Consider the following 25,092-nt stretch of genomic DNA (forward strand, 5'->3'; position numbering starts at 1 on the left):
TTATCAGATCACCATGGATTAAAGCTAGACTTCAACAACAGAAATAACAGAAAGCCTACAGACCCATGGAATCTGAACAACTCTTTTCTCAATGACTTTCTGGGTCAAAGAAGAAATAAAGAAATAAATTAAAGACTTGCTAGAATCCAATGGAAATGAAGACACAATATACTCTGTTGCCATCTTATGGATCCCATTTCACTGGCTGGGCTACCTTTTCTAGCCTTGGTTGGCACCTGGCCCTAGGGAGACTTGATGTGCCAGAAGGGGGTAGGAATGTCCAGGGAGGCCTCCACCCTCAGGAGGTAGGGGGAGGTGAAATGGAAATTTATGGTTTCTTTGGAAAATCAGTTATGCCAGATGGTACTTTGCTAAAGCAGACCCGTGATGGAATGTTTTGCTGAAGGAGACACAGATGAAGATGGTTTGCTAAAACAAACACATGAACAAACTCATGTTGTTAAGAAGGACCCAAAAGACGGTGGTATTGGTATGCCTTGCCATTCCTTAATGGTTATGGTGGTGACTTCATAGAAAGAAATGCACATAGCTTCTGGTAGTGTGCTGGAGGCTTCTTGCTGTTTCCTCAGACTTTGGCCACTTGGCAGAGTGATGTCAGCTGAGACAAACTTATGTGAAGTTTTGCTAAAACAGATTCATAAGGTGAGGGAAACATGGGTGGACACATGATGTTTGGAGGTAGTATAAATAGGACCCAATGGACAGTGAAGGTAGGCTTGCATAGATAGTTTTGCAATGTTTCGTTGGTTCACTGATCTTCAGTTTGTTAAGAGTCACAGCAGAGAACTTCTCCTGGTGTCCCTGCTGGTCCCTGTAGCTCCTGCTGACTCATGCCAATTCAGTGGAGTGCTGGGTCATGCCACTGCTACTGACTCATGTTTGTTATCCTGAGACTACTAAACTGGACTGCTGGTATATATCCTGACAACACAGATTGGATTTTCTCCAAAGAACTATTTCTAAACAGGTCCACTTCCCCATATCCTAATAACCTTTCTTTTCTACTACCTTGGGTGAGTGGTGGGCTAGAAGGGAGGTTAAAGCATCTAAGAACCCTTATTAAAAATAGAACTTGAAAAAAAAATCTAAATCAACAAGGAGGACTGTGTGAGGGGGACTGGAAGCAATGGGGGCAGCAATCAGGATGGAAAGTGAATTAATTAATTAATTAATTAATGGAAAAACATTAAGACATTGAATAAAAAACTGAAGAGATAAAAGAAAGGGGGAAAACACTGGCTATCTGGGTCTTTGTAATTACAAATGAAATCATTTTGCCAATTTTGTAAAAAACAAAAATGACACTAGGAATTTGATAGGCGCTGCACTTGTAGATGTCTTTGGACACCAAACCATGAGTCCTACTGCAACCTACCTGTAGAAGCCTCTCCACCTACACTACCACCATTCCCTAGAACCTCTGCCTCTCAGTGAGGATCCTTGTGCCCCTAGCTCTTGACTCTAGTCCAGCTCAGCCTTTCATCCTTACCTTATCTCCAGCTCTGACACCCACTGATATGCAGAAACACTTTCAACCAATGTAATTTGAGTAAGAATGCTACCCCCAGGCTCAAACATTTGAATGTTTGATCCTCAATCAGTGAAACTGTTTGGAAAGAATAGAAAGTAAATGGCCTTGCTTGAGTAGAGGTGTTAATCGGGGTGGGCTTTGAAGTTTCAAAAGTCCATGACAACCAGACCCAGCCAGTCTCTCTCTATCTGTTGCCTGTGGATCAGGATGTAAGCTCTCAATTACTGCTGCAGCTCCATGCCTGCCTGCCTCCATGGTTCTTACCATAATGGTCTTGGACTAACCCTTTGAAATGGTAAGCAAGCTCCAATTAAATACTTAGTCTTATAAGTTTCCCTAGACATGGAGTTTTATCACAACAAAAACAAACAAAACTAAACTAAACAAAAAACAATAATTAAGACAACTAGGGATCCTACACATACCATACTTGCCTATGACCCAGATTGGGCAACATCCATCAAAAAGAGGAAAACCTACACAAAAAAGAGAAGACCTGACATCTACACCAAGAAACACCTCAGTCATTATAACTCGAGACGCTAAGATTCCAACAAGACACAAGCATGAACAGCCAAAACCATATACCTTCTCCAGAAGCCAGTAACTCTACAGCAATTGATCCTTAAAAATGCAATTTACATGTAGTGCAAGACAAAGACTTCAAAATAGCAACTGGCAGAGAAAGGAAACATGAATAAATCCCTTAATAAAAAACATGAAACAACAACAGTTTAGTGAAACTAAACAAAATTATAGAAAAAATTTTTTACCAATCTAAAGATGGAGGTATTTATCAAGCTGCAAGAAGCATATAGAACACAAAATAGACAGGACCAAAATAAAAATTATCCATGAAACATAATAATCAAAACAATAAATGTACAAAACAAAGAAAATATATTAAAAGCTGTAAGGGAAAAAGATCAAGTCACAGATAAAGACAAACACACTAGAATAACACCTGACTTCTCCATGGAGAATCTGAAAGCCAAAAGGGTCAAAACAGATGTTCTTCAAACTCTGAGAGACCACAGACTACAATACCCAGCAAAACTATCAATCACAACTGGCAGAGAAAGAAAAACATCCTATAATAAAACAAGTTTAAGTAATTTCAACCTACCAACCCAGACCTAAAGAAGACACTAGAACAAAAAAACATAAGTATGAAGAGATTAACTGTACCCAAAAAGGCCAGAAGGAATAAATAATTTCAAAACAGTAAATCAAAAGAAATGGAAAAACATAACAAGTATCAACAAGTATAACTCAATGATAAATCTTAATATTAATGAGACCATTAATTAATGGTCTCAATTCACCAAAAATGATGCAAACAAAGAGACTGGGTTAAAAAACAGGATCCTTCTTCTCCAACATCAAAAAAACATTTCCAACTAGACATTTTGCGTCAATATGTAAAATGTATACTGTCAGAATGAATAACATCTTGTTGAGTCATTGGCCAAAGGCGTCCAATGAAATCTTCAAATATCATAGGCTATACCAAGGCTATCAGTCACTCTCCACAACCTATGGTAAGGGCCTACTGTAGAAGACAATGCTTACTTATGCCATCAAACAAAGAGGTCAAGGTGGTGTCCAAATAGTAGCTTCGTCCCTACAGACTAGTGTTTGTGGTATCAGAAGTTTTTCTGTATGCTACCAGAGGAGAAAGGTAATCATCAATATCAACCAACCAGAGACAAACCCTGTGACTGACAACAGTGACCTGCCTACCTGGCATACTGGTGCAACAGTGTCACAAATACAATGGGAGTGACTGACTCTTTTGTTGATTTCATGGCCACTCTAGGAGATAAAGCCCATAACTGACACTGATAACGTGTCCATAAGCCTGAGACTAAGTAGGCCAGTCACTTAGGGAAAACCTATCATTCCACTAAAGGAACAGAGCAATAAAATGACTCCTGATGACATACTGCGATGCCCATGGATCAGTACCTCACTCAACCCATACCAGAGAAGTTTCTTACAGTAGATGGGAATTAACACAGAGACCCACAACTGCACAATGCACAGAGAGTGAGAGACTTTGGAGTACTCAGTCCTAAATGGACTACTTCTTCATCACACTCCTCAAGATTCAGGGGTCTGTGCAGAGGAAGGGGTGGACAGAGAGTAAGAGCCAGAAGTAATGGATGACTCCAAGCAAACAGTGTCTTCCAGACACACTGGACCAGTGTTCATGTGAACTCACACAGACTACAGCAGCACACACAAGGCCTGCACAGGTCAAGCCAGACAGGGTCTGAGAGCTGAGAGGGAAAAGTAAACATAAGGTCCAAACCCTAACAAGAAGATCTCTGCAACTGATACCCACTGGCAAAGGGAAAGTCACTTTCCCCAGTGGGGTTTCACTAGACATGTCACCCACACTCCAGGGCAGGTACCACACCACACCCAGGAATAGAAGCCAACACAAAATCAATAACTCAATGGACTATCGGTTTCATTTTGCTTTATTTAGCACTTTTTGTTTTATTGGTCTGCTTATTTGTTTTTATTTTGGGGTTTTTTTGCGGGGGGGGGGGTTGTTTTTTTCCTTTTTTGTTTCTTTTAAGTAAGAGATTAAAATGAATACAAAGTTCTTGGGTAGGGCAGTAGAGAGGATCTTGGAGAAACTGAGAGAGGGAAATGATCAAAATATAGTATGAAATTTTTGATTAAAAATTAAGCTAAAAAACATGTCAGAGTAACTTATTACTATTAATCACTGACTTTCTTAAATACACCTCTATGTACTAAGGAGCAAGGCACCTGGAAACATTGTATTAAACATTCTGTAAATAATTCCTTGCCTATAAACCTAATTTTTCTTTAGGAGATAAAATATTGTTATGATTTGTAAGTCCTAAAACTTATGCTACCTAGATACCTGTACCTGTTAGTGGTGCACTTGGAAGTACCTTACCAAATATTTAGAACTCTGGGTCCAATGTTATGGGTTCCTGCCAGCACTCTACCACCAACTAGCTGTATAATCTTGAGTGAATTGCTCAGCCTCTGAGTCTAAGTTTCCTCATTTGTGCAAAAATAAAAATGGTGATCACATCATAAGATAGTTATAAAATTTAAATAGTGTGTATAATATTAGTACAATATTTACTTTATATCAAGTGATTGATATAGCTCATTAATAATAAAAATAATCAAATAATGACGACTGACAGGGGCATTCTCTTACCAAGTCCTTGTTTACGGGCAAGAATATATAATTGCAGGACAACGGGATGGTTTATGTGTATAGTATTAGATAAAAAGATTTATGTACACACATAAAACATAAATATATCACATATGTCTGTATATGGGGAGTCTCAAATGCAAAAGTATTTTCTCTGTCCACACACCAAATTTTACTGGGTTCACATTTTACTGGGAAAATGGGATTTGATTTTGTTTTGTTTTACTAAATAATCTTTAATTCAACTAATTCAACACCTATCTTACAAATTTTAATATATGTTCTTCATGTGTAAGATACAGTTTTCCAGACACAAAGAGATTTTGAAGACCTGAGAATATCGTTCATACAACTGTCATTCCAACAACAGCCAATATCAAATTAAACTGAAAGAAACTAGAAGCAATCCCACTAAAACCAGGGACAAGACAAGGCTGCCCACTCTCTCCCCATCTATTCAATATAGTACAGGAAGTTCTAACTAGAGCAATTAGACAACAACAGGAGGTCAAAGAAATGCAATTGGAAAGGAAGAAGTCAAGGTATCACTATTGGTAGATGGTATGATAGCAACCCCAGAAATTCTACTAGAGAACTCCTACAACTTCAGCAAAGTGGCTGTATATAAAAATTAACTCTAACAAATCAGTAGCCTTCCTTTATACAAAGGATAAATGGGTTGAGAAAGAAATTAGGGAAACAACACCCTTCACAATAGTCACAAATAATATATAATATCTTGACTTAATTCTAACCAAGTAAGTGAAAGATTTGTATGGCAAGAACTTCAAGTCACTGAAGAAAAAAAATTGAAGAAGACCTTAGAAGATGGACACTATTCCTAATGCCATGTTGTACTTACAGACAGGAACCAAGCATGTCTGTCCTCTGAAGGGCTCTACCAGCAGCTGACTGAGAGAGATGCAGATACTTTCAGCCAAGCACTGGACTGAGATCAGGGACTCCTATGGAAGAATTAGGGGAAGGACTGAAAGAGCCGAAGGAGATTGCAACCTCATAGGAAGAACAACAGTATCAACTAATCTGAAATCCTTAGAGCTCCCAGAGGCTAAGCCACCAAACAAAGAGCATACTTGAGCTGGTCCCACATGGCCACAACCACAACCACAGCACCACCGCCATTATATATGTAGCAGAGGACTGCCTTTTCTGGTCTCACTGGGAAAGGAGGCACTGAATCCTGTAGAAACTTGATGCCCCAGGGAAGGGGGATTCTAATGGGGTGAGGTGGGAGTGGATGAGTGGCTGGGAAAGCATCTCTCAGGGCAAAGGGAAGGGGGGAGGAAGGAGGAACTCATGGAGGGGGACCAGGAATGGGGGCAACATTTGGAATATAAATAAATATAATAAATAAAATAATTAATAAAAGTACATTTAACCAGCCTGCCATCATCCCTAAAGCAAAATGGATGGAAGAAAACACTCCACCCAGTTCCCTTCCACTCGTGCCTTTCAAGAGCATGCTGCCTTCTGGCTACATTAACATCTATCAGTGTTGGTACCCACTAGCTCAGCTTTGCCGCTCCAAGTGTGGTCTGCAACTAGTAGCATAACACTGTATGAAAACATGTCAGAAAGCAGCCACTTACTTCTAACCAAATCCCTAATGATGAATATGCAGGCATTCTAAAATATTTGGCTACACCTGGGCTCTAAATTTGTTTTTCAGTATGGCTAAGGTGCCTTAGACAAATCACTTCATCCAGAGATTCTTATGCAGGTGTGCACTTTAGACTCACAGGGGAACTGGTTTGGTTTTTATATTATAATCCTAGAGCTACTCCCTAGAGACTGACTTAATTTGCCTAGGGCCCAAAGTTTTTAAAGTTTCCCTGCCTAATTCTAATGAGGAGTCAGGAGTGGGAAGCAGTGATTAACTTCTCTAATCTTAAATCGAATGAGACAATTAGTAAGTACACTGCTCCATTGGGTAGTGAGAACCAAAACTGATTACATTCGAAGAACTTGCAGTGTCCAATGCCTAGGACATTTATGTATTCAACAAATGGTATTACAGTCGCACTTACAAACCAAGAAATAAATACTTCTGCAGCAGAGGTAAGGTGATGAGACTGGGAAACACTAGTGTGGGCCCCACAATACAAGTGGCTAGCTGCTGCAATACAATTGTACATTATCCTCAGGACAAAGTCTCCTCTTGATGCAAAACCGATTGGAGCTTCAAGAAAACACACAGTGTCAAATAAGGGGCAAGCCACCTCTCCAAGGCGTCAGGAAGGTCAATATCATACTTGAAGTTTATTGATGGAGAGTGAGGGAAGATAGGTCAGCAGTTCTGTAACACAGGAAATCCCCTTCGCACCCCTTCCTGATTCACACTGGCTCCTGATCCACACCACATGTGTCTTCAACTCTCCTTTCTGCCCCCACCCCAAGTTTCCAATTGTTCAGCTCCACATCTAGGTGATGAAAACTTAAAACCTGTGGTTATAACATCTATGAGAAAGTTCATTTTGAAAGCTTTCTAAATTCCTACTTTACTGCCATGAGGAAAACAGAAGAAACAAAAGACCTCAGTCATCCACTAACACAAAAACCTTAGTGAAGACATTTAATAAGTGTAAGTTTTCTGCTTCGAGTTGTTGAAAATCCTGGCCTTTGGACTGTGGTGCCAGTCACTGGTTTTTACAAATGTTCTAGGAAACAATAGCATGTATTTTTCCTGTGGTTTTAGGTTACATGTTCAGTTTCACCTACGGATTTCAACTTGGCCAAGTCTGGCCTGGAGTTCCTTTTGAATCTAAATCTCACCGGATTTGCTTAACGTCTACTCTTCCAAGGGGTCCCTAACAGTTGGACAAGGAAGTCTACAATCTTGTTTTCAAATAATTATGAGAAAATTGACACCCAGTTGAGAATAGTATAGCTATCTTAGACCAATGAGAGATAGAAGATTTATCTCAGTCATGACTGTGTTTCTCAAGTGGTGACTGTCACCAGAAAGCTCACGTTCTAGTTTCAATTCTGTTTATTCACTACAGTAAAGGAAACATACACCTCCTCCCTTTTGTTAAGTGCTTTATAACAGGTAATTAATATCTTCCTTGTAAAACCTTTTAACTATTTGCTGGAAATCTCAGCAGCGATTATGGAAATCTCTCATAGGGCACTCTCAAAAATCTCTACCTTCTCTTTGTCCCCTGGACTCCTACCTTCACCCCAGGCTCGGTCCTCATCTAAATGTTATGTGGGAATTGGCTCCTAAATCTCTAAGAATGCTATTCCGCAAACTTTGTTTAAAATTTATTTATTTATTTATTTATTTATTTATTTATTTTGGAGTTTGTCAATAAAGTATAGCTCACAATATGGAAGCACCTAGGTCTAAACTGTTCTCCAGCACACATACCCTCCCACTACCACAGAACATACCACTGTGCTAGGAGTGGGAAAACCACAACCTAAAATCAACCAATTACTAGCTTGATTACTTAAACAGCCTGAGATATGCAGAAACTGTAATCTCTTGCTTCCTTCAGTTTTAATTTCAAATGGCTACTTAAAAGGCTGTCTATTGAGTTTAACAAAACTCAAATTCAAAAGAAAGATAACAAATAAGGAGCAAAGACAAGGCTTGCTTGAGATCTCCTTTATCAGTTCCCTTTTCCCGACACAAATTCCCACTATACCTAGACCTGAAGGAAAAATAAACTAAAATCTAAAATGACCGAACAATTTTTCAATTTTTCCCAATATTTTTCAGAAATTCTTACCTACCTCTCTGCCTCCACTCCTTCCCTCAGTAACACAGCTGATCCATTTCCATATTCATCCAGTAGCCAAGCTCCCTAGGCTTGCCCAGTGGGACTCTAAGGCCTGTCCATGGGTATTTCTTTCTACTCCTTCAGTGTTTCCTGAAAGATGGTAATCTTCTCTTTTAGTTATTCTTGTGTTCCCTGTAATTGTCTTTTCATTGTGGTATCAACAACTACCATGTGACCTAACCCACAGACCTTTGAATATACATATGAGACATAGTTCTTTCAACTATGATCTACTGTAAAACAAATAAGCCTTTTCTCCTCAAGTTGCTTTTGGTCATAGTGTTTTAACACAGCAATAGAAAGCAAATTAGAACAGAGATCAATAGCTATTACTAGCATTATTATTCACCCTGAATTCAGGCTAAAACCCCTTCTTCTAGATTCCTCTTCTGATTAATTCAGCTCTTGTCTAATTAATTCCCTTCCCCAAACTGTAACAACCCTAAAAGCTTTCTCTATATTCTATGACCTATGACCACCTCCTTCTTACTCTTATAAGTATTTTTTCTGGTGTGTCTTATGAATCTTAAGTCTGTATCTCACAGAATATCAGAATCGGACACTATATAGAGACTACAGAGTTAACTGTCTTCATTTTAAATTTAAGTTTTCAGAAGAGTAAACAACAATCTCAATAGTACACATTTGTTATAAGAACCAAAACTAGCACTGAGATCTCTGTAAATCTCACAGGAAGAGGCAGAGTTTAAGCCTGAAAGTTTCATGGCTGACGTCACTAAGCTCCTATTCTACAACTCACTGCCTAGGTGGCTTTGGATGATTACCTGCACTGTGCCACAATTTCTCCTTCTGTAAAATTAGATAAGCAAGATTTTCCTCAGAGGATTGATGATAAGATAAATGTGTAAATGCGTGCAAATTGCTTTAAATAGTACCTTGCACATGATAAATATGCAGCAATATTAGGTAATGAAATTATTGTTATTCAGAGAGTCATTCTTCAAAAAATCTAAAAATTATACAAATCTAAATTTACCTTTCTTAGCTTTACAATCCCACTTTTCTTCAGTACACTTTATCTTTCCAGAACAAATTAAAAGAATTGGGTTTAAAATCTAATTCCTTTGACAAAAACACATACATACATACACACATACATACATACATACAACCACTCCCCACTACCTACCAAGTATATTTTAATCCTTCAGTGCATATCTGAAACTATGGCAGTAATGAATTTTATATACATAAATATATGTATACATATACTATGTTTTCCTGTATATACACACTTATGATCAAGCTTTATTTGTAAATTAAACAAAATAAAATAATAACTAATATTAAAACAGAGCAATCTGGGGCTGAAAAGATGGCTCAGCAGTTAAAGCACTTACTGTAGAAAACCCAAGTTCAGTTCCCAGCATTCCAGTTCACAATCATCCATAACTTAAGTTCCAAATCACATCCCTAGGATTTAGAGGACACCAGGCACACACATGATGCATATACATATATGCAGACAAAACACACATACACATAAAGCAAAATAAATCCAAAAAAATTGAAAGCAGAGCAAGTTTAAGAATACCACATGTGCACTTCATTTTTCTAAATATGAAGCATTTATCTTTCACTTCTCATTATTTGGCCTCCACACACAAAATACATGCATTTAACTTTGTAAATAACAAATCTACTTGAGTTTCTATTTGTTTATCAAGCTCAATATGTTTTAAGAATAAATTGATAAAGACAAAAAATATCTATTTAAGTTAATCAAATATAAATTGGGAGTCACCTGCATTAAATTGTATGTGCAGAAAATTTAGAAAATTTTGAAATTTTGAGAGATATTTTTGCTCACTAAGTTAGGAGTGGGCTAATGAAAGAGTGTGGACTTAGAGCTATGAAAGACACGTGAAATTTTGAATTTTAAAATGTAAGACGTGGGTCCAAGGTGGCAAGAATACCATCAACTATGTACACAAGTAGAAGACCTAAGCAAAGATTAGTCTGAACAAAGTCAAAAGACGATACTGAGAATTACTATAAAATGATAATGACTGTGTCAGACCACAGAACTCTGAGAGTACTGCTCATGTTTTAGTCCTCTTGTAGCCTCAAAGCCTAGCACAGTCTTGCAAATCACTGAAAATCAAACAACATTTATTGAAATAAGAAAAAGTACTATTTTTCACTTTACCTAAGTGAAAAAAAAAAACTAAATGGATTTGAACTCTGATAGGAACCTTATAAAAGCCAAAGGACAAAAAAGTTCAACAAATTTTCACAAGCTATTCATACCACTGTCTGGAATGTGTGCATTCACTTTGTCTAAATCGCCATAGACAAATGCATAAATAAAATGCCAAATTCTCTCTTTTCCCCTCTCCTCCTCCCCTTTTTGCCCTACCACACAGTGAGTGCTCTGGGAATAACTGAGAGAGGCCTGAGGAAGCACTGACTGCACTGGCTAACATCTGACCCACTCCACAGAAGGACTCTCACAGAAAACTCTTGCCACTAAAAACCCCGTGCCAAAAGCTTTGCAGCCTGACAAGCCAGAAAGGGAAAAGCCTTAGATTTATAAGGTCCCTATCTCCCAGGACTTATGCTAAGAGAAGAAAATTTTTTAATAAATTTGGCAGGAAAAAATAATGATGTTTCATGTGAGTAACATTGTTATAGTTTATGTGGTACAAGAAATTTGATTTCTTAAACCTGTGAATAATCTGACAGTCATACCTGGTCTTCATTTACTTTCTCCAACTTGATAGATCTAAATTTGACATGGTGGCAAATGCTTATAATCTTAGCTACCTAAGATGTTGAAGTCAGAAGATCACAAATTCAAGACAACTTAGTAAGACCATCTCCAAATTAGAGTTTAAGGGACTGGAGCATGGCTCAGCAGTTAAGAGTACATTAACTAACTGCTCTTGTAATGTTCAGTTCCCAGCACCTATGTGAGACATCTCACAGCTGTCTGTAACTCACTCTCTAGAGCTATCTGATGCCTCTGGGATCTCCAGGTAAGTGCATATACATGTACAAACCATACATACATACATACATACATACATACATACATGCATACATACATATATACATACATGCATACATACATACAATGTACAAACTACACACACACACACACATAAAATTAAAGTATTTTTAAATAATAAAATTTAAAAGGCCTGGATTTGTAGCTCATTGATACTGGCATGGGGCCCAAGGTTCAATCTAAAAATCCATAGACCTGGACCTAAGCTTCTTGGTGAATAAAGGAATTAATACAACAAAACACTAGCTTATGCCTTACAAAGGAAGAAAATATAACATAAAAAGTATCAAGCACAGGGCAATGGCTCACGCCTTTAATCGGCAACACTCAGGAGGCAGAGGCAGGTGGATCTTTTTTAGTTCAAGTCCAGCCTGGTCTACAGAATGAGTTTTAGGACAGCCAAGGCTACACAGTGAAATCCTGATTCGAAAAACATAAAAACTGAAACCAGAAAACCAAAACCCAGTATCGAGCATATTCTAAGGCCTTCATTTTATAAGCCTGCCATTGTAAGTGAATGAATAATTCAATTTTAAATGATCTATCTCTCTCAAATATGTTTCATAACTCCAACTTCATCAAGTGCAAGTTCTATAAAATACTTTAGCTAAAGGGCATGAATGGACAGAAACAAAGTATCTTTGAAAGCCCAGGTTGAAATGTGCCCTTGAGCTGGGAATATATTTTAATAGTTCGCTGGTAGAATACTTGCATAATATGTACCAAGACCCAAGTTTACAAGACCCAGAACTATAAGAAAATCTGAGATGGTCAACAGGTTAGGGAAGGAGGGTGGGAGATAGAAAGGAAGATGGGAAAGAAAGATGTCCTTTCTGTCTCAGTGAAAAAGATGAAACAACAACAAAAACCAGTTTTTGTTTTGCCTGTAGAGTCAATTCTATTTTTAACTACATCTAAAATTTAAAGTTATCAAAATTTGACCTGAATTTAATCAATCAAACTTTCTCACACACATACATTCTTCCCTTTCTTTTAAAATTACATATTTCATGTCTCCCAAAAATACATTTCAACATCACAAAGCCAATTTAGATAAATTTCTAGCAATGTGAATTTGTTTGGAATCATTTCTCACATGTAGTTTTCTTCTTTAATTACAAATTTTTCATAATTAACAGAAAAATGTAAAAATATGCTTTGTAGAAAATAATCTAACATAGCTCTAATACATAAAGACGACCTTAAGCTACTTTCTCAGGCAGCCGGGATGGGCTCCTTACTGTCCAGCCATGAGTTAAAACCATTCCCCATGCTCTCCAAAACTAAATGACTTCTTTCCTGGTCTTTACATCTCTAAAGTCCACCATCATTCACAAATCCAACCTGACTTGTACCTGTCTTGCTATATTGTGCAAACTAATTTATTCTCCTCAGATCCTGATTCATTGTTGCCTTTGTGTTACTCTTCACGAAGCAAGAGTATATTCTGAAACCAGCACTGTCATCTGTTAATAAATATTACAAGGCAGCATAAATAGCCTGGTTCACTTTAAAGTTTTCCTTACTTATTTCAGCATTGAGTTATGGATTTCTCCCAAAGCAATTAACACTATGTTCAAATGGTGATTTGGGACACTATTTTTTATTTATTTTATATTTCATTTTTTCATTGTTTAGCATGAGATTAAATTGAAGGTATATAATACTTGGCTTTTGTAAACTGGGTTTCAAGAAACATTATGTGAAATAAAATGAGATAATGAACACTGTAAAGTTCAGGGCAGTATGTGGATTTCTGACAGCTGTGTTGTTCCTGTCATGTGTCTCTACTGATGAGATAGGAGCAGAAAGAACAGAAATTAACTCCTGGTCTTCATGAGAACTGGAAAAACTTTCCAGAAAAATGGAACAATAATAGAATTTCTGCAACGCCTTAGAGTTTAACAAAGTATGCTCAAATTCATTGTTCAGAGTAGCAGAAGCTCTCTGAAAAGTCTCCAAGAAAAGAAAATAAACAGTATACAAAATGGTGAAAAAGTACTAGTATCCCAAGAGCTGAAAATTTAAACACAGGGACTAAAGAAGGCAAACAAGGAAAAGCAACAACTCAAGATGAAAAGAAGCATGTACAGTAACAGTTACTGCTGCCCCGATGCAAAGATTTAAATTTGATAAAACTGACTTAATGCATAGCCTGGAAGCAAGACAACTTTGATGAAGAAAGATAAAAAGTATATATCTGTAGCTAAACTAATGAAAAATATTATTTAAATAGTATTAAGAATGAAATTTACAGGAGCACACAGTGGAGGAAAAGAATGAAGAATCTTTACTTACGCCTTGACTCATTATTAATTGGTCACTTTTATCTTCCTGCAGCTTGTCACAGTGCTTTTAAACCAATGGGAATATTTACTGAAGATTTATCATGTGACAATTACATGATCGTTAGCTACAATCTTCTCTTATAGTCTACATATTAGTTAGAAAGGTAAAGCAAACACACCTATGGGAAGTTACATGTCAATATGAGGTGTAAAGAGACAAAGGAGCATACAGAATAAAGCATGCCTTCCAGAATAATGAAGAGATCACTTGGAACTTCCTGTTCAAAGAAGATTGTACAAATAAAGAGAATTGCAATGCCCTTTAAGAATTAGGTGTGGTGGGGTGAGATCTGAACAGAGCCAGGAAAAAGACATTCAAGCAGAAATATACTAGCTTTAAAAAAAAAAAAAAAAAAAAAAAAAGGCATGGGCTTAGCGTAAGAAGGTATTTTAGGAAGATCAGAAAAATCAAGAAAGGCTATATTAAAAAATTCATGGAAACATATGGTAGCAAAAGCTGAGACTGAATGTGAAAGACTTTAAACACCACATAGAAGAGCTCAAAATTTTATATAATAAAGTCTCAAATAAAAATCAAGATTTTCTAGCAAAAAAGAAGTAACATGATAAACATAAAATTTTAGACAGTTTTTAATATGCATAATAAATGGCATACCTCTTTGTTACAGATACATAGCCGTATAGAGAGAGTCATACAAATAAAGACACTAAAGACATGACAAAGAGAGGTAGGCTAGAACAGACCTAAGAAGAAAATGTTCACCCAAGATTACGTTGTGGGAAACAAGCAAAGCCCATCACACAGAACAAGGAGAGTCAGGCAAACATGAGATTCACAGGGCTTAAAACTTATTCACAGGGCTTAAAACTTCTTCCATCCTTACCATGCTTATACGAAATTCAAATTGCCCCAGCATGGGGTAAAATAGTAATTGTACCAAACTGATATATAAAAAATGGCTTCTCAAGGTTTAATAAAGTACAATTGTTTTACTGTGCTCCAAAAGTATTTGAAAAAATAGAAGCCACATGACTTATTAACTGCATTATTAATTCAAGAGAAAAAAATACACAGAGTTGCAATATGAGTAAATTAACTAGAAAAATCTGGGTTTTGCCCAAGCTGCAGCTACAGTTCATTGTACTGATAGCATATCATAAAACTAAAGATTAATCTCTTATCTAATCATCACACACACACACACACAGCTTCCTTGGCACCTCATTTCCCTATCTTGAAATGTGCCTATATTCTCTTAAACCTCCCTAATGATTCCTTACAGCAAACTTCTCTTTTTCACACTGACTTCAGTCTTTCTTAATCTTAATCATTGCTTACTAACATTTTACATCATTAAATATAAACGTTGTAAGAGCCTTTAGCCTTCTTATAGTGACTTACTCAATAAAATATTTACAAATTACTTTTTATAATCCTCATAGAAAAAATGAACAGCAAGTATTATCAACACCCACATGTTACTAAGAAGCAGTAAACCAAGGACCATACATTCATACATGTTAGATCAGGGCCTACATGATGAACTTTCTAAGCCCAAGTTCCAAATATCATTGGGTTTCATTATGTATTTGTGAGACACTGTTATTCAAAATCATGTTTAAGTGAATATGTTTTAATAAGGTGTCTTAATGGTCAAGTATGTAATACAAGCCATTTACTAAAAGAATCTAATTATTTTGAGTTGTCTGTAATGAATACAATAATCACTGGATGAAAACTGACAAGAAAACAGCAAGTTAGTAAAGTTGTTATTGTACCAAAACATTTTTGTCTTAAATTCTTCAGTGTAACATTTAACAATAAAGACAAGCTGTGTGATTTAAGGATAGTGAGCATCAAAGGGCAGGAATAGGGCATTCCCACTCTAACTCTGGTAAGGCCTCAATGCTCATCTAGTTGAGAGCATCCTATTACCAGGGGGACATAAATCAGAAGGAGTTCAGCTAGGAGCAATAAAACAGATTAGCGTCTGGATGGGATAACTTTAAAGAAAGTTTTAAAAGAATTAAATCCAGGTAGTCTGTGGAGCTGGAGCCCACACCAAAAATAAGTTATTTTAAAGGTATGAATCTTTAAAAATAAATGAGTATCTCTGCAAATATCTGAAGGAATATTTAGAAAAAGAAAGTTCAGGAGAAATTTGCAAATAAATAAATAAATAAATAAATAAATAAATAAATAAGAACTTGCTCCCTCAGGCATGGTTAAAAAAAAACCTACAGGCCTATGGGTATTCAGTTGCCAGGTGGGGTGGGGAGGACACTCATCCAGGATGCTGTGATGCTGACCCTGGAGGAGTGGAAGGACTGAAAGTGAAGAGACTTTGCTATTCTTGTGTCTTGAGAGTTGTTTTTTCCTTGTTTTTGTTTTTAATTCTGTGAAGTTTTGCAGCCATCTTCCAGTTCTCTTTCTCCTCATGATGTTCACTTTCTCCTTTTATAAAGGTAAATGAACTGTACTCTTCACTTCAAGCACAATTCATTGTGTTCAGTGAGGAGTTGGCAGAATTTTAAATGCAAGGTTCATTTAAAGAAAAGAGTCGATTTCTGACATATACTGTTCTTTTTTCCCTCCCAGCAGTTTCTGGAGCTCTTACAAGTTTTCCCACAAACTAAAGAGGAAGTGGTTTAATGAATTTGAAAGAACACTATCTCATCAGGACAATCATTAATAGACCCCATGCCCTGTCCCGTCTGATGCCAGAGCTGACAGGGACCCTGAGAGCTGGCAGAGCCTGGCTCTCACCACCAGAGTTCACACTCCTCTACCTTTCAGTGTCTCATGCTGAGAGACAGCAGACTCTACATGCAATTCACATTTTATAGCAGTGACCTTCACCTCTGAAAAGATGGGTTCTTAAACGCCTTCACTCTTGGGTAAATTGAGTAAGTTTAGTAATGCTTCAAACTCAACAAGCTGTCATCTTGCCACTTGTTACTCTGGTGCACACACCTCATTCAGTGGAGTCCCAAAATCACAAAGGTATCTCCTTATTCAGGTAATTTATAAGAACAAGTTGTAAAAAAAAAAAAAAAAATCCCAACAACTCAGAAAACTGGTGCCGATTTCTTCAAAATTATAATATACTAATGCTGTGAGGATGAACAGGAGGAGAGAGAGAGCACCCAAAGAGACACCAACTTTACTCTTTTTTTTTTTTTTTTTACCAACTTTAACAGCATGGGTAGCTGAAGATACTACAATTTCTACCTACTTCTGAAAGAAATTGTATCTCTCTGGTCACACTAAAAATGTCACAAATAGTGTCACTAAACCTTTTATAGGAAATGTTTAAATATAATTTTCATTTATTCTTAATAAAAATAAATTGTTCAAATTTATAATGATTGGCCTGTCACACAGGAGTAGAATTTGGAGTTTTCAAAGCCTGGGAGACTGAGTTCATCGGATCTAGTGTAGAGAAGGCTGACATCTGCAGTGCCACTGTTACACTGAGGGAAGCCGATGACTGCAGACAAGGCAGTCCAAAGGAGAGAGACACCGCTGCCAAGATTTCCAAATCTTCTCAACAATGGAACAACATAAACAGTGTTCTTCCATTAAGTTATAGACAGGGCTTCTAAAAAGTTAAGTCTGTCTCCTGGTCCAGGAAAACAAGAAATAAGAGAAATAAAAGGTACATGTGCCTAGAATTTTAGGAATGAAGTGTGCCTGGCTCTTTAATAATCTGTGAGCCAGGTTAAAGCCTCAGAACTAGCCCACAGAAATGTGGCCTATAGGCTCCAGAATTTTTGTAGACTACTGCCCAGCACAAAAGCAAACAACCTGGACCTGGGTAACCTGGGGACTCCCTTTGCAAGGTCACCTCAGGAGTCTCACACTTCCAATGAACCCTAGCCTGCTGCTTCTAGTTTTTCAGGGGAACTTCAAACAGGCTCTGCTCCAAGTTGGCCCCATACAACACACACACACACACACACACACACACACACACACCACAGGGCTTGATCCCACACCCACCCCCCCATTTCCCTCCAACACTCAAAATCGGGACCAAATTTCTCACCATCCTCATAGTTTTTGAGATAGTAATCCGGGCCCGGGCCCCCGCGGCTTTTCGCCGGATTTCTCAGGTTCTGGAACTGCAGAAAATCCGTCCTTTTGCCCCCGAAGCGCAGAAAGGCGGGCGAGAGTCCCCGGGCCAGGGTCACCAGACGCTTGGAGCTGCAGGGGTAGAGAAAGAGAGAGGAAAGGATCCCGGGAGAAGGCTAGAGCGCACTGGTCAGGGAGCAAGGCCCCTTCTCACTCCCTGCAGGAGACCTGGCGGGAGATTTATTACCTAAGCCCACTCCAGCTTGCTGTCCTAGTCGAGTGCGGACTGCTTTGCAGCGGCTAGCTTGTACAGACTCTGCTGCCCGCTTTACCCTCAGTCTCTGCATTCCCTGGGGCTGTTCCCTGACCCCGACTGGCCGCAGCTGTGCCCTCCCATCGACACCTTGATGCCCCAAGAACTGATTTCTAAAGGACTGGAGATGTGTTTGTTCCGTGTGTTGGGGAAGCGGCACTTGTGTGGCGAACTTGGGGCCAAGTCGCAACTGGCTGGCTTCTGCCACTACCAGGAAAGCGCTCCTGGCACAGACGCGCACGGAGCGGACCGCCAACCTCTGACTGTTGCCAAACTTTCAAGCCGAAGGCCGCCGGGTTGCCTCCCTGGCCCCAGGGGCATAAGTAACCTCCAAAATAGTAAAAGTTGGCCTACTTTCTCTAAACCCAGGCACAGCATCTAAAGTCAAGAGGATTTTTTTAAATACCAAAACTTATTTTCCGATTCTATTACATTGTAACTGAACAGATTCCCAAAACTTCAGGCAGAGAGGTTCCCAGAATAAATTCTAGCCTTTCAGAGGATTCTCCCCACCACACCACACCCCCAAAAGTAAAACCTGTGTCTTTTGGCACCTGAAATAATTCAGCCTGGTCTCAAGAGAACAATTCTTTCCATCACACACACACACACACACACACACACACACACGCACACACACACGCACACGCGCGCGCGCGCATACACACACACACACACACACACACACACACACACACGCCCCGCTCCTGGCTTCAGTTGGGCTTTATCTTTCTTTTTCCTTGCGGTTTGGTAGCGCTTGGTTTAAAAAAGAAAAAAAGTAGGGCAAATTTTGGAACTTGTGTGTCGGGAACAATAGCATTTGAATCTATTCATTTTCAGGATTTCCATCAATGGATTTTAAAAAGCCAACGCCTGCTACTCTGGTAAGTAACTGGGAACCAGCCCTACAGATGCTGTTAATGCTGAGGAAGCCGGCTGTTGAAATCCGGGTCTATACATCATTTTTAACGCTTTGCTAGTTCTGGTTGTGAGAATCCAAATCAAAATGGAGACGTTAAAGAGTATCACAAAGGAGTTGGAGTCGAAGGGCACAGAGGTAAAAGGAAACTCCACTTTCAGACACTTTTGGGAAGATGCACGTCTACCCTGAGAAACGGCCTGAAGGTTGGCTGAGCTCTCCAGGACCGAGTTGCAGGGCGGGCGCAGTTTAGGCGTCGCGTGGGCCGGCTGAGCGCAGAAGGGACGTCCGCGCGAGTGCGGCCCCAGGGAAACGCCGCGTTTCCAATCTTCCGGATAAAGCCTGCACAGCCAATGCAAATGCGCCCCGCCACGGCTTCTTCCCTGAAAAGCTGCCTTCCAGAATTTTTCTGCAGCAGGCAAATATTTAGCGCGAACAAGCTGACATTTTTTTTTTAAAGGAGGAGGAGGAAGAAAAAACTCGGAGGAGTCCGCGCAGCTGGAGGAATGCAATACAAGTGGGGCGTGCATTTAGGAAAAGCCCTGTCGCACTCCACATTTGGACGAATTCAGAGAAGCGTTCTGCTGCACAGAAAAGCTTTCAAAGATGAAATCCGGTAGTGCAGCGCTGTTCCCGCCCTCCCGACAACTGTACCTTCTGGAACCCCGAAACAGCCTCCGCATTGGTGGCGACGACCTCCGAGTCTTTAGGCTACGCTACCTTGACCTGGAAGGAGCGCTCGGCGCAGCGCCTACAGCTACCTGCTGCGTCCGCAGACCTGAGGCTGAGCGCTAAGGGGCGGGTGCATCCGGAAAAACAAAACTCTAAAGGTGAAAAATGCTCTCTAAAGATGTGAGTCGGATACAGCCTGGGATTTGGAATGGATGGAGAGCACTCTAGTCTCTTTGGAAGAGCCCACACTGAGGGTCCAACTTGGAGGGAATTCTCAAAAACTTAACACTTGGAGATTCAATATTGCAGAGCTTTATCCTCCCTTTTTTTCTTGTGTTTTTTCTTTTTATCTCCAATGCCCCACGCTCTGCAACCGCCCCAGATGGGAAGGGATAGCGGGTGCTCAACTGCCTGAATAGTAACAAGCCGGGAAGAGGGTGACCCCAACTACATCGTCAGGGAGTCTCAGCCTTCAGGTTCGTTAATCCAGCACCGCCTTTGGGTTCAAAACTCCCAACGCTTTCTCCTGAGAGTTTCTAGGACCTTTATGGATCGCGTATGATGTACACTACGACCCAAGCAACGATTTTTTTCCCACTGTAGAAAACTAAACTATGCAGTTACCAAGGAAAACTCAAAGAGGAGGGCGGAGGGGGAAGGGCTCCATCTATAAAAAGTGTCTTACAAAGTCAAGCCTGGTAATGACAGCAGAGGATACAAAATAAAAATGTTTAACTCCAATCCAAGTTGCTCACCGCTCAGGACTCTCCTTAAATTCGTTTTCTGTCTGGGAGTGAGAACTGATGAAACCATCTTTCCGTGGCAAATCTCACTTTCATGCAATCTCCCAACTGAACACTCGAACACAGGCACACTGCTTCCTCTCACACACACAACCACTCCTCTGGAGTCTTTGTTGTTCCAGACCTTCCCTTTTGTAACTTCCCTAAACCTCTTGTTTTTCAGAAGGGGAGACTAATTGTGGATATATGTAAGCACAACATTTTTTCAGTCATAACTGATAAGTTTCTGAAATGCCTTCTGCATTGCAAACATGTGCATCTTAATAGAAAACATTGCTTTCCTCCATCACTAGTTACAGCCTCACAGCAAATATTCCAGGAGGGGGGGGGGGAACCTCCTTTTTTTCTCTTGGAAAGACAGATCAGTTTGCTGCTGCTGCTGTTGCTGCTGCTGCTGCTGCTGCACCTCCTCCTCTTCTCCTTCTCCTCCTCCTTCTTCTTCTTCTTTTTTTCTCCTCTTTTTCTTCCCCCTTTGGAGCAGGGCATAGGAAGAGAATGGGGGTGGGGGTACTTAAGTTTTTAAATGATCCATCGAAGCCCCTGCCTTACCTTAAGAAATCGAGCCAGCCATCATGAATGATGGAGGGATCCAGCTGCAGAGAGAGGAAGTTCTCATTGACTGTCCTGACTGGGTTCTTGGTGCTCACATCAAGTAGAATCAGGGTCTTTTCCTTCAAACCTGTAGCTCTGTCTACAGGCAAAGGTCTCCTGTTTCCAGCGTGGAAGGAGAGGGAAAGATGGAGCAACAGAGCCAAGAAGAGAGCCACCAGGGCTAGGCACGAGGGGGGGCGGGAGCTGCTGGAGGACATGGCTTCAGGGAAAGCACAGAGCACCCTCATTAGATCCCTCTGATTTCACTTCTCTCCCTACTGGGTCTCGATGGTGACTAATTGTCCTTATCTAAAGTGTGTGTCTATCTGCCCCCCTCTTCTCCCCCCTCCCTTATTCTCTTTCGCCCTCGCTCCCTCGCTCTTGCTCGCTTGCTCGAATTTTTTTTTTCAGTGTTTTGGTGCTGGTGGAGCGAACTCACGCCCCTAGCCAGCCTTCTCAGCAACTCGTGCCAAGAGTACTGTTCACCAGCACCGCCCCTTTAAGAGATTTGACTGCAGACATTTTTTAACTTTTTAAAGGTAAGGGGTGGGGGAGGGAGAAGAAGGGGGAGGGGTGGCCGTTGTGCCCTACTGATTTAACCCGCTAGGGTCAGGAAGCGCTAGGGTCAGGAAGCGGCCAGTGGGACTGAAACAGTACTCTGGTACCATCTTGAGTAAGAGCTTATTTTCAAGTCCCCTCCCCAGTAGACTCTGGGGAAGGCCCTTCAGCCGCCTGGGGGGCAGTCTGTCCTATTTCTTGCATACTGTCCACTCTGTGCCTTCCTTTTTGGCTTGAAGCAGTAAATGTTGTTAGGTTGTAAATGGTTTTATGATGGGCACTGTAATTTTTGCCAAGACACAGAAAGCAAAGAAGAGTTTCTGCCTAGGTGTGCAGACTTCTGAGCCTTATAAGACAGTGAAAAAGAAGTTTCTCCTAAAACGAACAGGAGACCAAGGTCGGGGAGAAGGGACAGTCTCCCCGGTCAAAGAACTTCCTAGTCAGAAGAGTCAAAAAAAGAATCAGTATGCTCCATGGTCCTGCTGCTTACATGTGCGGGAGAATCTTGAGATTCCCATGTATGTTACTGGCTTTGGCGACCCCTTGGACTGTACTTGGATGATCAAGGCACTCTGTGTACATCTGAGCCACTCCTTGGCCAATGTGTTCCATTGCAAAAGTAAAGATGCCTCTCCAATGTCTCCTTGCCAACAACCCTCAGACTCATACTCCCCCCTGCAGGGGAGTATGTCTTTCTGATGTTAGAAGGAGTTATAGGGGTGTCAAAACCAGCCCCAGTTCAAAATTAGAGTGTGCCGGCTTGTAATTCTTGAATACCAATCGTCCTGGACTTTCAGATGCACTACAAACCTCTGCTCTTTGCAGTCCCACCCTCAATAGCTTGCAAATTATTCTGAGTTCCATCCTAGCACAAGGGGAAACCCAGCCACAATCACAGGCAGTCACACCCAGTCCCACTTTCAGCTTCTCTATAACAAGTCCTCTACTTTGGCAGATGAAGGGAGCTGCCTTATGAAAAATGGGTAAATGAGAGCATCCCAAGGCATTCCTTTATTAAACAGACTAGATGACAGTTGAATGCAGAGCCCAGATCCCCACCAAGGTGGAAGCACACTGGGCAGTATCAGAGCTCAGTAAACACTACAATAGCAATCTATTTTCTTTCCTTCATCCAGAAAGAATTAGCCAACCTACATAGGACTGGACTAGATCACCTTCAGTTAGCATGCCCCTGAGGATTCTCTACTAATCTAAGCAACCAGAAAATGTGGGTGTTTTGCTACATTGAACTAAGAAGTGCTATGAGAACCTTCTAAAAGTATGATCACGAAGAATGAAGCTAGCAGAGGAACCCCAAATCAGATCACTTAGAAATGGTTTCTAAAACTAAATTATAACATTAATTAAATATTGGCTCTAGCCTTAATATCTGCTTCCTCTAGTTCCTTAAATTTTCTAATACCTCTACATCCTTAAAAATGTGTTTATGCGCCTAGGTTTGGGATAAGACAGGCATGAGTCTCAGTATAAACGACTATACAGCTTGGGTATCAAAGGCTTCTCTGTGTCCCTGGATTCAGGTATGTAATGGGCTCTCAAGAACCATCTAGGACATATGGTGACAGTAAACCAAATCCTGCTCAACACACTCAGACCATCCACTGCTCGCAAGAAGAATTTTATTTGTTGCAGTAAACTGTATTTTAGCTATCTGTTCACTGATTTGTTTTCTTAGTTATTAACAGCTCTCTGGCCATCTCCTTCAGGAAGTACTTGTTTTGAAAGCTGTTAGTTCATTTATCATATTCAGAATTAAAATAAACTATATCTTCTAAATAGAAAGCTAAATTTTCCAAAGTCCAAGGCACCCTTTGGCTTAAAATTAAATGAATTTTGGAAGCCACATGAATTAAGACCACTGAAAAATTGTTTTAAAGTAATAAAGCATACCCATTAGATGTCTATAATTGATATATGTTTCAAAAGTATTCATTCAACTAAGGAATATTGAATATATTGAGAGTCTACTAAATTGTGAGTTTTTGCAATTTTACTGATGACTATTCTGTAATTCTTTGGTGGCCTGGTTACTTTAACTAGCATTCAGTGTTAAATATTTACATTAAAACCTGTATGCAATAATAAACTAAAATCAACAAAACAAACTTAATTGCTGATGAATACCATTTCTAGCCTACCCACTGAAATTCAATAGTCATATCCAGCCTTAGGACAGCAGCAGAAAGACACAATTCTGTAACATTTTAAAAAGTTCCATATATCCTTGGTTGACTCCAAAATGACCTGATTTGGGGGTCTCTGATCTATCTTGCAAACATCCCAGAACTACTCTTTGTGTATAACCTCTCTTGCTATCATGTCTTTTGTCTTGCTTCTCAATTATCCCTAAGCAACATGCTGTATAGATAGTTCTTTACAAATCTATATATTGTGCTGAAGCTTCTAGCATATTTTCTCTATGCTGAGTGACAACAATCTCCATGTCATTTCTATCTTAGATTACAATTCCCTACAGAATAACAACTAACTCTGTCAAAAACTATCAACTATTAGAAACAAATGCACTGATTTCTACCCTACTTTCATTTCAAAATACCTACAGAAAACACAATTTAAAGACTTAAAGGGGTTTCTTTAAAGAGCTTCATTCATAACTCCAACTTACCGTCCATCTTTACACAGATATTGAGGCTGCAGGAACTGAAAACATCTAGTCATATCATATCCACAGTCAAGAGCAGAGAGAGAAGGAATCAATGTAAGTTTACTCTTCAGCTTGCTTCCTGCAGTCTTCTATATAAGAATGCAGGGTCCAAACCCAAGGAACAGTGCTGCCCACTTTTAGGCTGGGTCTTCCCACATCAATTAATATGTCAAGACAACCGCCACAGACAAACCAGGACAAGCTGTTCTAGAAACCCCTCTTTAAAGCACTCTTGCCAGTTGATTCTTGATGAATTCAACTTGACAAAGTTAAACAGTACAGTGTCTCTCTCCTTTGGAACACTATGTTCGATTCTCTACTGAATCATCTATATGGTTTTCCTTTAATATCTAGAAGATTAAGTTCCCAAAACTAAAAAGAAAACTTGAAGATTAGCCATTTAATAATTTCTACGCATTAGGATTTTGAAATAAACATTAGTCAATGAAAAGAACAGACATATCTACCATTTTATTTTTACTAGAAAAGACCTTTCTTAAACAAAAAAAAAAAAAAAAATCTACCAACTGTTTACTAATTTTACATTCCAAAAGAAAAGAATACCT

General features: G+C 39.5%; 1 protein-coding gene across 4 annotated transcripts in view; it reads right to left on the reverse strand.

Moving 5' to 3' along the window:
* Window positions 1–21,617, reverse strand: part of Hpse2 (heparanase 2 (inactive)) — a 574,766-nt gene extending 553,149 nt beyond the window's left edge. For 2 of the 4 annotated variants that reach the window (XM_034509671.2, XM_076921673.1), the window contains exons 1-2: window positions 21,241–21,617; window positions 17,959–18,116 (exon numbers count right to left, since the gene is read on the reverse strand). In XM_034509671.2, coding sequence (XP_034365562.1) covers window positions 17,959–18,116; window positions 21,241–21,530 — 448 coding nt within the window. In that variant the 5' untranslated portion in view covers window positions 21,531–21,617. Of the gene's footprint in view, window positions 1–17,958; window positions 18,117–19,870; window positions 19,980–21,240 lie in introns of those variants that run through there. The other 2 variants (XM_034509663.2, XM_076921689.1) reach the window with 2 other exon arrangements.
* Window positions 21,618–25,092: the final 3,475 nt, after the last annotated feature.

This window comes from Arvicanthis niloticus, chromosome 1 (genome assembly GCF_011762505.2).
Source record: "Arvicanthis niloticus isolate mArvNil1 chromosome 1, mArvNil1.pat.X, whole genome shotgun sequence".
Classification (NCBI taxonomy): domain Eukaryota; kingdom Metazoa; phylum Chordata; class Mammalia; order Rodentia; family Muridae; genus Arvicanthis; species Arvicanthis niloticus.